Source organism: Entelurus aequoreus, linkage group LG08 (assembly GCF_033978785.1).
Source record: "Entelurus aequoreus isolate RoL-2023_Sb linkage group LG08, RoL_Eaeq_v1.1, whole genome shotgun sequence".
NCBI lineage: Eukaryota > Metazoa > Chordata > Actinopteri > Syngnathiformes > Syngnathidae > Entelurus > Entelurus aequoreus.
Window position 1 is genome coordinate 73692536 of NC_084738.1, and position 15449 is coordinate 73707984.

The 15449-nt window shown below is 35.8% G+C and overlaps 1 protein-coding gene across 3 annotated transcripts in view; it reads left to right on the forward strand.

Moving 5' to 3' along the window:
* Positions 1-15449, forward strand: part of LOC133656294 (protein TANC2-like) — a 132685-nt gene that overhangs the window by 74614 nt on the left and 42622 nt on the right. For all 3 annotated transcript variants that reach the window (XM_062057302.1, XM_062057303.1, XM_062057304.1), the window contains 3 exons: positions 4990-5121; positions 10447-10485; positions 15124-15405. In XM_062057302.1, the coding sequence (XP_061913286.1) occupies positions 4990-5121; positions 10447-10485; positions 15124-15405 (453 nt within the window). The remainder of the gene's footprint in view (positions 1-4989; positions 5122-10446; positions 10486-15123; positions 15406-15449) is intronic.

A 15449-nucleotide genomic window follows, 5' to 3' on the forward strand; every position in this document is an offset into this window, starting at 1 on the left:
GGCGATGCGAGGCGACTGCTGCATTGCAGAGAGACAAGATGTGCAGATAGACAAGATGTGCAGACAGACAAGATGTGCAGACAGACAAGATGTGCAGACAGACAAGATGTGCAGACAGACAAGATGTGCAGATAGACAAGATGTGCAGACAGACAAGATGTGCAGACAGACAAGATGTGCAGATAGACAAGATGTGCAGACAGACAAGATGTGCAGACAGACAAGATGTGCAGATAGACAAGATGTGCAGATAGACAAGATGTGCAGACAGACAAGATGTGCAGACAGACAAGATGTGCAGATAGACAAGATGTGCAGACAGACAAGATGTGCAGATAGACAAGATGTGCAGATAGACAAGATGTGCAGACAGACAAGATGTGCAGATAGACAAGATGTGCAGATAGACAAGATGTGCAGATAGACAAGATGTGCAGACAGACAAGATGTGCAGACAGACAAGATGTGTAGACAGACAAGATGTGCAGACAGACAAGATGTGCAGACAGACAAGATGTGCAGATAGACAAGATGTGCAGATAGACAAGATGTGCAGATAGACAAGATGTGCAGATAGACAAGATGTGCAGATAGACAAGATGTGCAGACAGACAAGATGTGCAGATAGACAAGATGTGCAGATAGACAAGATGTGCAGACAGACAAGATGTGCAGACAGACAAGATGTGCAGACAGACAAGATGTGCAGACAGACAAGATGTGCAGACAGACAAGATGTGCAGACAGACAAGATGTGCAGACAGACAAGATGTGCAGACAGACAAGATGTGCAGACAGACAAGATGTGTAGATAGACAAGATGTGCAGACAGACAAGATGTGCAGATAGACAAGATGTGCAGATAGACAAGATGTGCAGATAGACAAGATGTGCAGACAGACAAGATGTGCAGACAGACAAGATGTGCAGACAGACAAGATGTGCAGATAGACAAGATGTGCAGATAGACAAGATGTGCAGACAGACAAGATGTGCAGACAGACAAGATGTGCAGACAGACAAGATGTGCAGACAGACAAGATGTGCAGACAGACAAGATGTGCAGACAGACAAGATGTGTAGATAGACAAGATGTGCAGACAGACAAGATGTGCAGACAGACAAGATGTGCAGATAGACAAGATGTGCAGATAGACAAGATGTGCAGACAGACAAGATGTGCAGACAGACAAGATGTGCAGATAGACAAGATGTGCAGATAGACAAGATGTGCAGACAGACAAGATGTGCAGATAGACAAGATGTGCAGACAGACAAGATGTGCAGATAGACAAGATGTGCAGACAGACAAGATGTGCAGACAGACAAGATGTGCAGACAGACAAGATGTGCAGATAGACAAGATGTGCAGATAGACAAGATGTGCAGACAGACAAGATGTGCAGATAGACAAGATGTGCAGACAGACAAGATGTGCAGACAGACAAGATGTGCAGATAGACAAGATGTGCAGATAGACAAGATGTGCAGACAGACAAGATGTGCAGACAGACAAGATGTGCAGACAGACAAGATGTGCAGATAGACAAGATGTGCAGATAGACAAGATGTGCAGATAGACAAGATGTGCAGACAGACAAGATGTGCAGATAGACAAGATGTGCAGACAGACAAGATGTGCAGATAGACAAGATGTGCAGATAGACAAGATGTGCAGACAGACAAGATGTGCAGACAGACAAGATGTGCAGACAGACAAGATGAGTGGTCACATTGAAAGTCCAAAGGCAGGAGAAGGTCCTGGTCTTGGTCCAGGGTCCAGAGTGGTTCCGTGGTCTATCAGTAAAACACCTGATTAGTGAGCTTGAACCTTTTAGCAGTAAAACCTCTCTGCTGCGTTCAGGGACTGTAGTTTTTTCCAGCGTTGAGCTTTAGGTGCACTGGAATATTGTCATTCAGACTTTTACTCGAGTGCAATACTTCCAAATGATGACCTCAGCATCTTTTCAAAACACACCAAATACCATAAACAATGTCAGAGACCCCTCCTGGCCACAATCATTTGTGAAGTTCAACAATGCGGACACGTTTGTTACTCAATACTCGCTAATACGCTTCAGCCTTGAAGACTTTGTATGCATAAGTAAGATGCAACTTGAACTATTTGGTAATTGTCTTTGTCCACCCCTAGTGGCCTCAATAATTTATGAAGTTGAACAATGCGGACACGTTTGTTACTGGTCTAATACACTTCAGCCTTGGAGACTTTGTATGGTTAAGTCAGATGCAACTATAACTATTTGGTAATTGTTTTTGTCCACCCTTAGTGGCCACAATAATTTATGAGGTTGCATCTGACTTAACCATACAAGTCCAAGGCTGAAGTGTATTAGACCAGTAACAAACGTGTCCGCATCGTTCAACTTCACAAATTATCGTGGCCACGAGGGGTAGACAAAAACCATTACCAAATAGTTATAGTTGCATCTTACTTAACCATACAAAGTCTCCAAGGCTGAAGCGTATTAGAAATAATCCAGTAACAAACGTGTCCGCATTGTTCAACTTCATAAATTATTGTGGCCACTAAGGGTCGACAAAAACAATTACTAAATATTTATAGTTGCATCTTACTTAACCATACAAAGTCTCCAAGGCTGAAGTGTATTAGACCAGTAACAAACGTGTCCGCATCATTCAACTTCATAAATTATTGTGGCCACGAGGGGTGGACAAAAACAATTACCAAATAGTTATAGTTGCATCTTACTTAACCATACAAAGTCTCCAAAGCTCAAGCGTATTAGACAGTATCCAGTAACAAATGTGTCCGCATCGTTCAACTTCACAAATTATCGTGGCCACGAGGGGTCGATTAAAAACAATTACCAAATAGTTATAGTTGCATCTTACTTAACCATACAAAGTCTCCAAGGCCGAGGCGTATTAGACAGTATCCAGTAACAAACGTGTCCGCATCGTTCAACTTCACAAATTATCGTGGCCACGAGGGGTCGACTAAAAACAATTACCAAATAGCTATTGTTGCATCTTACTTAACCATACAAAGTCTCCAAGGCTGAAGTGTATTAAACCAGTAACAAACGTGTCCGCATCATTCAACTTCACAAATTATCGTGGCCACGAGGGGTCGACTAAAAACAATTACCAAATAGTTCTAGTTGCATCTTACTTAACCATACAAAGTCTCCAAGGCCGAGGCGTATTAGACAATATCCAGTAAGGCAAGGCAAGGCAAGGCAACTTTATTTGTATAGCGCTTTTCATACACAAGGCAGACTCAAAGTGCTTCACAGACAACAAAGTGAAATGAAAGAAAATAAAAGCAAAATTAAAATGCAGACAATAAAAATAAAAACAGTGCAGACGTTAAAAGTTAAAAGATTTAGCTGAAAGCTAAGGTGAACATAAAAGTCTTCAGTCTAGTTTTAAAAGTAGTGAGAGTTGGGGAGAGTCTGACATCTTCAGGAAGTTTATTCCAGCTATGTGTTGCATAGTGACTGAATGATGATCTCCCTTGATTTGAGTTTACTCTTGGAACCGCTAACAGATTGCTCTCAGAAGATCTTAGTGATCTAGAGGGCGTATATAGTGGGAGCATATCAGTGATATACTTGGGCCCTAGACCATGTAGTGATTTATATGTGAGCAGGAGGATTTTGAAATCTATTCTCTGATGTACAGGGAGCCAATGTAAGGATTTAAGAATTGGTGTAATGTGCTCACATTTTTTGGTCTTTGTTAGAACTCTAGCAGCAGCGTTCTGAACAAGCTGTAGCTGCCTGACAGTTTTTTTGGGAAGACCTGCAAGGAGACCATTACAATAGTCTAGCCTACTGGTAATAAAGGCATGTACAAGTTTTTCTAAGTCTTGAGCTGACATGAGCCCTCTAAGTCTTTTTACATTTTTGAGGTGATAGTAGGCCGATTTTGTTACTGATTTGATGTGACTGTCGAAATGTAAATCAGAATCTAAAATAACCCCAAGATTTCTGGCTTTATTTGAGGTTTTCAGGGACAGTGATTGAAGGTGTTGGATGACTTTAAACCTTTCTTTTTTAGCACCAAAAACAATTATCTCAGTTTTATCTTCATTTAGTTGTAGGAAATTTTGGCACATCCAGTGTTTGACTTGCTCAATGCACTGGCACAGAAGATCTATGGGGCGATAGTCATTTGGTGATAGCGCTACATAGATTTGGGTGTCATCGGCATAGCAATGATGGTCAATGTTATTATTTTGCATGATTTGTCCTAGTGGGAGCATATAGATGTTAAATAAAGTCGGCCCCAAGATTAAACCTTGGGGGACTCCACACGTTACGTTGGTTGGTTCTGATACAAAGTCACCAGTAACAGTAACAAACGTGTCCGCATCGTTCAATTTCACAAATTATTGTGGCCACGAGGGTTCGACTAAAAACAATTACCAAATAGTTACAGTTGCATCTTACTTAACCATACAAAGTGTCCAAAGCTCAAGCGTATGAGACAGTATCCAGTAACAAACGTGTCCGCATCGTTCAACTTCACAAATTATCGTGGCCACGAGGGGTCGACTAAAAACAATTACCAAATAGTTACAGTTGCATCTTACTTAACCATACAAAGTCTCCAAAGCTCAAGCGTATTAGACAGTATCCAGTAACAAACGTGTCCGCATCGTTCAACTTCACAAAATATTGTGGCCACGAGGGGTCGACTAAAAACAATTACCAAATAGCTATCGTTGCATCTTACTTAACCATACAAAGTCTTCAAGGCCGAGGCGTATTAGACAGTATCCAGTAACAAACGTGTCCGCATCGTTCAACTTCACAAATTATTGTGGCCACGAGGGGTCGACTAAAAACAATTACCAAATAGTTACAGTTGCATCTTACTTAACCATACAAAAACACAAAATGAGCTTAAACGGCCCCGGGTGGCACTTTGGACCCCCCTTGTTGTGGACGCTGTGGCCCCCGATGCTCGTACGTGCTGATGATGTCTCCTCTTCTCTCTCAGCCACCAGCTCGGCTCACCTGGAGGACCTGGCCTACCTGGACGAGCAGAGACACACCCCCTTGCGCACCTCCCTGCGCATGCCCAGACAGAGCACCACCTGTGGGCCGGGCCGCTCGGGGCAGGACCTGAGAGGTGTGTACGCACACACACACACACACACACACACACACACACACACACACACACACACACACACACACACACACACTTTCTAGATATATAAAGAAGTGTATTTACAACATTAATAATATATACATACTATGCACATATAAAAAAGCTTGTTGTGAAAAATGAGTTGGAATTTCACAAGAAAAAGGTCACAATTTCACAATAAAAACTTACAATTTTGGCAGTATTATAATAAAAGTCGTCATTTTACTCAACGCAAGTCAAAATTTTACAAGAAAAACTGAACATTTGTGCAATATTATGATAAAAATTTGAATTTTTTTCTCAATAACAGTCGCAATTTTACAAGAAAAGCTTAACATTTTGGCATGTTGGCAATATTATAATAATAATCAGAATTTTACTTCGCCAAATGATGACAAAAGTCATAATTTTACTCAAAAAAATATGTCACTATTTTACAAGAACAACAAAAAATTTGGCAATATTGCGATAAAAGTCTAAATTATTTATGACAAATGTCACCGTTTTGCGTTAAAAAATAATAATTTTACATAAAAAAGTAATAATTTTACGAGAAAATATTGCAAAATTACAGAAAGAATATGAGAAATGTTTCCCAATTTTATAAGAAAAAAGTCGACACATTGTGAGAAAAAGACTGCTTTTAGTTATTTTTTTTATTTTTTTTTGTAATTGGTTTTTAATCTTCATTATTTACTTCAAGTTATTACAGTATGTCCCTGTATACATATTTATTTAATTGTTTTTAAATTAATGTTGGCCAAAGGGGGCGCATTTTTCAATTTCTTACACACACTTGTTATTTCATATGTTGACCAGAGGGGGAGCACTTCAAATTTTTACACACACTTGTTATTACATATGTTGACCAGAGGGGGAGCACTTCAATTTCTTACACACACTTGTTATTTCATATGTTGACCAGAGGGGGAGCACTTCCAATTTTTACACACACTTGTTATTTCATATGTTGACCAGAGGGGGAGCACTTCCAATTTTTACACAGACTTGTTATTTCATATGTTGACCAGAGGGGGAGCCCTTTTAAAAGCGACACACAGTCAATGTGAAAAATCCCTCCTTTTTGGGACCGCCCTCATTCGAACACACACACACACACACACACACACACACACACACACACACACACACACACACACACACACACACACACGTGTCGGCTGCATGTGTTTGTGCTTCACTAAGAAGAAAGACAAATGTTGAGTGCCAGTTGTGTTAAGCCTCAAAGGGCAGAGTGTGTTCCAGGGCACTTCCTGCCGCCTCAGATCAGCGTCTGCCTCCTCCGCTCGGCAGACGGGAGGGGAGGTATTCTGAATACCAGCTTGTGTGCTAGTTGCCAGCTAGCGATTAGCACCTTAGTTGCCAACTAACGATTAGTCCAGCGCTACAGTCGTTTTCAAAAGTGTTCAGCTAAATGTGTTGCTTTTCTGACATGGACTTGTTTCTTCAGCACTGTCCACACCTTTCTAAAACCTTCATTCTAGCCTGATTTAGCCACTCCTTTACCCCTTTTGAGGTGTGTTTGGGGTCATTGTGGTCACCTGCTTGACCGTCGCTTGCGTTCTGATCAGCAGGGGCTCGTATGCAGGAATTAGCATCACAGATAGATGGGGGCGTGCTTAATATTGCTATACACCATGTCCGGCTTACTTCCACCCCTGGTTGCGAAATTCACATACTGATGGAAATGGGGGAACACAGTTTTCATGTTAGCTTGATTAAAGTCCCCCGCCACTAATGCAGCAATTCTTATCTGTACTGTAAAGACAATAAAAAGGAAGTCTAAGTCTAATTGTCCTGTTGGAACCCCCAACTGCAATTGGAGCATTAAATAAGTAAATAATTCATACCAACATTACGTTTAATTCATTTAAAAAAGAAAAACACTAAAAATCTCAAGGGATCCAAAAGGGCCCCACTCATAAAAGTGTTCAAATAAAGTCATACATTTCTATTTTTTTTTACTTCAACCCATTGTTTTTCAACCACTGTGCCGCGGCCGTGAGATATTGCCTGGTGTGCCGTGGGAAATGATGCAACTTCACCTAATTCATCCCAAAAACATTTTTGGCAAATCCCTAATTAGAAACTGCCAATAATGTGCCGCTGCTTAGTGTCTGTGCTGCGTAAACCTCGGCAGGGTAACCACGTAATACTCCATGTCAGTAGGTGGCAGCGTTGCTTTGTAAAAGTCGGAGTGTGTCGGGTGAGACGAGGACGGTTTGTCGTGATCCTGGTATGCAGACCACAGTGGGAGGCAGGGTGCAGGTGAAAAGGGTATGCAATGCTTAAACCCCGAATGAACGAAAGGAAATGGCTACGCAGAGCAAAAGTCAAAACTGAACTGGCTACAAAGTCAACAGAGACAAAATGCTGGACGACAGCAAAAACTTACGGCGTCTACATAGTGCATCCGTACGTGACATGACAATCAACAATGTCCGCACAAAGAAGGATAGCAACAACGTCAACCTTGCCTCGAAAAAGGTTGAAAAACACTGGCTTAGCGCACCCCCCCCCCTCCCCACCCTCACCCCCCCCATCCCCACCCTCACCCCCCCCCATCCTCCTGCTCGCCGCCGTGAGTCATCCTCACCTGGTGAATAATTAAAAAGGCCGCTGAGGTTTCCGTGGAAGTGATACCCTGCTCCGTGTCGCCCGAGGGGGGCGGGGTTTAGAGGCTCCCTCGCTTCACAACATCGCCCGCCACGTTTTCCCGTGATTTGTGCCTCTCTGAGGGCGCGCCTCCTTCTCCTTCCCGCCACTGCACTCTTATCTCCTCCGAGTGCACTCGGCTTTGGCCGCGTTGCATCAGCGCCCGGCTTTCACACAAATGGGCGGCGTTACATCAGAAAACGAGTCAATTCGCGGGCGGCGGCGGGGGGCGGCGGGGGTTGAGGGGGGGGGTATTGGCGAGTGAATATCTAAGTGGGAGTTTCTTCTAGGCTGCGGCCGTGATGAGGATTCCTGGAAGCGAGGCTGCAGCACTCCAGAGAAGATCAACAACAACATTAGAGCACCTTTTAGCGAGCAACATTAATGCACAGCAGACGTCTCTGACAGCAGCAATAAAATCACCTTTTTTTTCTTTCTTTTTTTTTTTTTTTTAATTTAATCTTTTTTTTTTTATTTTTTTTTTTTAATAATGTCCTGCCCAGCTTCTCGGGCAAATCATATAGCAGATGTAGATGCCCATATCGGCTGTTCAGATTTACTTTACAAAAGAGAAGTGTAGGATACTTCTCTTGTTGCCTTACTTGTATTTTGACTTTATTTTTTATTTATTTATTTATTTATTTATTTACCGTATTTCCTTGAATTGGCGCAGGGAATATAGTATTCGCACGTCTAGAATTACTGCCGGGTCAAAGTCGTTTCTCAAAATAATTAACGCATGCTTGGCCTTATCGCCGGTTTATTATTGAAGCTGGATCAAATTCGTTTCGCAAAATATTAATTTTATTATCGCATGTCTATAATTTTCGCCGGGTCAAACTCGTTTCGCAAAATATTTAGCATATGGCTAGAACTTCCACCGGGTCAAATTCGTTACGTCACGAGTGACGCATCTGTCCTCCTTTTCAAAATGGAGGAAACTGCTTTCAGTAGTTTACAATCGCACAAAGGAAAAAAGATAAAGAGCTTTTCAGTAGGATTTAAGGTTCAAGCTATTGAATACCGGTACAGTATGCTAAAGAGAACAGTAAGCAGCTATGTTTTATTAATATACCGTAGCTGCGTGTGTGAAATACTGTATAAGTCATTAAATCACTCCCGCCTCCTGGTGGTAGAGGGCGCTGCCGCGCTAGTGATCCTTCTTGCGACTTCCTGTACTGCAGAAGAAGTGAACACACGCAGCAAGAGATTTATTTTTTCCCTCTGCCTGAACTTTTAACATGGAGGATCACATACAGGTATCTAAAATAAAACAGTTTTCTAAACCGGACTTTCAATGGAAGCAGGAGGTAATAATTAAAGGAATATCTCCATCGAAACAGAGACTTTTAAAACTGAAGAAAGAAAATAATGAAGACTTCTATAAACAAGTTATCGATGCTTTTGGTCAGAAGGAGCTGCAAATGGACTCCATTTATAAGTACAGGTAAGACCATAATAACGTTTTTTTTAATTAAATGTGCTTTTCATGATGGTATGCTTACATGACACTCAAAGCGCACGCCTAAATTTTATGGATTCCTTTTGGTAAACGCCGGAGTGAGAAGAGGTTTTAAAATAATTACCGCATGCACGGCCATCCCGCCGGTTTCCGGTAAACGCAGGTGTGACAGGAGGTTTTAAATTAATTAACGCCCCTGCGGCTATTCAAGGAAATACGGTATTTATTTATTTTTTTAAATGTCCTGCCCAGCTTCTCGGGCGAATCATATAGTTGATGTAGATGCCCATATCGGCTGTTCAGATTTACTTTACAAAAGAGAAGTGTAGGATAATTCTCTTGTTGCCTTACTTGTATTTTGACTTTATTTTTTTTTATTTTTTTTTAAATTTTTTATTTATTTATTTTTTTTAATAATGTCCTGCCCAGCTTCTCAGGCAAATCATATAGTTGATGTAGATGCTCATATCGGCTGTTCAGATTTACTTTACAAAAGAGAAGTGTAGGATACTTCTCTTGTTGCCTTACTTGTATTTTGACTTTATATTTTTTTTTTTTTGTTGACTTTATTAAATGTATTTATATTATCATTTGGTGCAGCCGGGCCGGAGCAGGAGGGGATAGAAAGAGAGAAAAAGGAAGACAGAGGGGGGAATTGTGGGGACAAGAGGGGGATTAGACAGAGAGACAAAAACAACAACAACAACAACAACAGAGCAACATCAGCAAATAGGACATGTACAAATATGATGGTAAAAGTAATAGCAAATAAGCAGTTAGCGAAAATAAAAATAAAAAATACAGAAATGACAATGAGCATTATTACACTAAAAATGGAGCAATATGAATACCAATAAAAATAGTGCTATTGATAATAAACAATACCAATACTTTACCTTTATTATCAACAATACAATTGTTCAAATGCAACAATACATATACGTAATGATAACTTGAGATACGAAAGAATGCAGAAAAATGGAGGGGAAGAAAGAGAAGCAACCTACATTAACCTTGTAGATTGTTATAGTAACAATAGGTTAAGCCAATAAAATCACGCCGAGCAACCAACGGGGGCTCCACCCCCAGATGTTTTTGTTTGGCTTGCCGTTGTCCTGCCCGCGTGCCCTTTAACCCGCGCTTGTCTTGTGTTTTCTCCCCTTCAGCCTCCGCCAACAACACCCACGCCTGGCAGTCGCAGTCACGTGAGTCGCCATCGTCTTCTCACCTCCACGCTTCTTTCACGATGACACGACGGCCATTAGCAGTAGTAGTTATTTGGGATATAACGATAACAGCAAATAACAATACAGTTAAGTAGCGATATAGAAAGCAAATAAAACATGAAAATAGTAGTTGTGTTAACTTATTTACTTATTAACTTATTAATTAATTTACCATCCAGCTTCCTTGTCATTATCCTCGCTACTATCATGAATATATTGCTCTTATTATAATATATTGCTCATCATTTATCTATAAGATATGCAAGTTTCTATTATGATATACTACTCACATAACATGGACCTTTCTATTATAATATTAACATACTATGCATGTTTTATTATAATATTAGGATAATATGCATGTCTTTATTAAAACATACTATTAACATACTATGCATGTTTTATTATAATATTAACATAATATGCATGTCTTTATTAAAACATACTATTGACGTAACATGCATGTTTTATTATAATATTAACATAATATGCATGTCTTTATTAAAACCTACTATTAACATACTATGCATGTTTTATTATAATATTAGGATAATATGCATGTATTTATTAAAACCTACTATTAACATACAATGCATGTTTTGTTATAATATTAGGATAATATGCATGTATTTATTAAAACATACTATTAACATAAAATGCATGTTTTATTATAATATTAGGATAGTATGCATGTATTTATTAAAACATACTATTAACATACAATGCATGTTTTGTTATAATATTAGGATAATATGCATGCATTTATTAAAACCTACTATTAACATACAATGCATGTTTTGTTATAATATTAGCATAGTATGCATGTTTTATTGTAACAAACTATTAAAATAACATGCATGTTTTATTAAAATATTAGGATAATATGCATGCATTTATTAAAACCTACTATTAACATACTATGCATGTTTTATTATAATATTAGGATAATATGCATGCATTTATTAAAACATACTATTAACATACTATGCATGTTTTATTAGAATATTAGGATAATATGCATGTATTTATTAAAACATACTATTAACATACTATGCATGTTTTATTATAATATTAGGATAATATGCATGTATTTATTAAAACCTACTATTAACATACTATGCATGTTTTATTATAATATTAGGATAATATGCATGTATTTATTAAAACATACTATTAAAGTAAAATGCATGTTTTATTATAATATTAGGATAATATGCATGTATTTATTAAAACCTACTATTAACATACTATGCATATTTTATTATAATATTAGGATAATATGCATGTATTTATTAAAACCTACTATTAGCATACTATGCATGTTTTATTAGATTATTAGGATAATATGCATGTATTTATTAAAACATACTATTAACATACTATGCATGTTTTATTATAATATTAGGATAATATGCATGTATTTATTAAAACCTACTATTAACATACTATGCATGTTTTGTTATAATATTAGCATAGTATGCATGTTTTATTGTAACAAACTATTAAAATAACATGCATGTTTTATTTAAATATTAGGATAATTTGCATGTCTTTATTAAAACCTACTATTAACATAACATGCATGTTTTATTATAATATTAACATACTCAGGTTTTTATTGTAACATACTAATAACATAATGTGCATGTTTTTATTATAATATTACATATTATGCATGTTTTTATTAAAACATACTATTAACATAATATGCATGTTTCTATTAAAATGTTAATATTAATATAATGTTCTTTTATAATATTAAGCTAATATGCACGTGTTTATTATTTTAACATAATATTCATGTTTTAATATATCATACTTCTAACATAACGTTCAAGTTTCTCTTATAATATTAACATATTATGCATGTTTTTATTATAATGTTGATATAAAATGCATGTTTTTATTATAATATTAACATAATATGCATGTTTTTTATTATAAAATGAATATAAAATGCATGTGTCTATTATAGTAGTAACCTAATATGCATGTTTTATTATAATATTAACATATTGTGCATTGTATTATTATTTTAACATAATATGCAAGTTTCTATTATGAAGTACTGTTAACATAACATGAATGTTTTTATAGCATTAAAATATGCATGTGTGTATTATCGCATATTATTAACATAACATGCATTTTTATTATAATATTAACATAATATGCATGTTTTTAATATTTAAGTTATTAACATAATATGCATGTTTCTATTTTAATATAATATTAACATAACATGCATGTTTTTATTATAATACTAATAGAATATGCATGTTTTTATTATTTAAGTTATTAACATAATATGCATGTTTCTATTTTAATATACTGTTAACATGACATGCATGTTTTATTATAATTTTAACATAATATGCATGTTTTTGTGATAATATTAACACAATATGCCTTTGTATTATAATTGTAACCTAATATGCACGTTTCTGTTTAAAAGTACTATTAACATAACATGAATGTTTCTATTTTAATATTATTCAAATATGCATGTTTGTATTATTACATACTATTAACATAACAGGTATGTTTTAATTATAATATGAACATAACATGCATTTTTATCGGAATATTAACATTATATGCATGTTTATTTCATAATATACTATTAACATAACATGCATTTTTATTGTATTATTAACATAATATACATGTTTTTAATATTAAGTTATTAACATAATTTGCATGTTTCTATTTGTATGTTTTTACTATAATATTAATATACTATGCATTTTTTATTATAATACCTAAATATGCAAGTTTTTATTGTAATATAATATACATGATTGTATCATAATATACAATAACATAATATGCATATTTTTATTATTACATACTATTAACATAAAAGGTATGTTTTAAATATAATATGAATATAACATGCATTTTTTATCGTAATATTTAAATTGTATGCATGTTTATTTCATAATATACTATTAACATAACATGCATTTTTTTATTGTATTATTAACATAATATGCATGTTTTTAATATTAATTTATTAACATAATATACATGTTTTTAATATTAAGTTATTAACATAATATGCATGTTTTTAATATGAAGTTATTAACATAATTTGCATGTTTCTATTTGTATGTTTGTACTATAACATTAATATACTATGCATTTTTTATTATAATACCTAAATATGCAAGTTTTTATTATAATATAATATGCATGATTGTATCATAATATACTATAACATAATATGCATCTTTTTATTATTACATACTATTAACATAACAGGTATGTTTTAAATATAATATGAACATAACATGCATTTTTTATCGTAATATTAACATTGTGTGCATGTTTATTTCATAATATACTATTAACATAACATGCATTTTTTTATTGTATTATTAACATAATATACATGTTTTTAATATTAAGTTATTAACATAATATGCATGTTTTTAATATTAAGTTATTAACATAATTTGCATGTTTCTATTTGTATGTTTTTACTATGATATTAATATACTATGCATTTTTTATTATAATACCTAAATATGCAAGTTTTTATTGTAATATAATATACATGATTGTATCATAATATACAATAACATAATATGCATATTTTTATTATTACATACTATTAACATAACAGGTATGTTTTAAATATAATATGAACATAACATGCATTTTTTATCGTAATATTAACATTGTATGCATGTTTTTTTCATAATATACTATTAACATAACATGCATTTTTTTATTGTATTATTAACATAATATGCATGTTTTTAATATTAAGTTATTAACTTAATATGCATGTTTCTATTTGTATGTTTTTACTATAATATTAATTTACTATGCATGTTTTATTATAATACCTTAATATGCAAGTTTCTATTATAATATAATATGCATGTTTGTATCATAATATACTATAACATAACATGCATCTTTTTATTATTACATACTATTAACATAACAGGTATGTTTTACATATAATATGAACATAACAAGCATTTTTTATCGTAATATTAACATTACATGCATGTTTATTTCATAATATACTATTAATATAACATGCATTTTGTTTCTGTTTGTATGTTTTTACTATAATATTGATACAATATGCATTTTTTTATTATAATACCTTAATATGCAAGTTTCTATTATAATATAATATGCATGTTTTTATTATTACATATAATTAACATAACGGGTATGTTTTAATTATAATCCAAACATATTTTTTATCATATATTAACATAATATGCCAGTTTATTTTGCAGGCTTTTATTATGATATTAACGTAATATTATAGTATTCTCACGTTTTGGGGCATAGAAATATACACGTATATAGGCAAGTAACAAAATAAATACCCAATAAAATATATTTTGTACTGTTTATAAATGTTTTGATGGTAATAAAAATGCTGCTTTCTGAATGCCTCATTAGGAATACATTTGAGCAGCATTGTGTACAATGTCTCCCTCTAGTGGTGGAAGAGAGAAATGTCAGCCTTTTTGCTGCACTTGTCAGTAGTGAATGAGGGTTTATTCAGGGCCCCATGAAGTACATGTTTGGCGCCCCCTGTGGGCACAAAGTGAAAAGTTGACCGACTAGTTTTTGTGGCCCCGGCAGTGCGTTTCGCTCCGTACCGGCCGCAGGACATCGCCCTCAAGCCGCTGCTCTTCGAGGTGCCCTCCATCACCGTGGACTCGGTCTTCACGGGCCGCGAGTGGCTCTTCCAGGAGATCGACGCCCACCTCAACCGCCCGCCCTGCGGCGGCAGTCGCGGCGTGGTGGTGGTGGGCAACATCGGCTTCGGCAAGACCGCCATCGTCTCCCGCCTGGTGGCGCTCAGCTGCCACGGCACCCGCATGAGGCAGATCGCCTCCGACAGCCCGCAGGCCTCGCCCAAACGTAGGCGCTCTTATCAACAACGCCCGTCTCGCCCTTGTGATTGA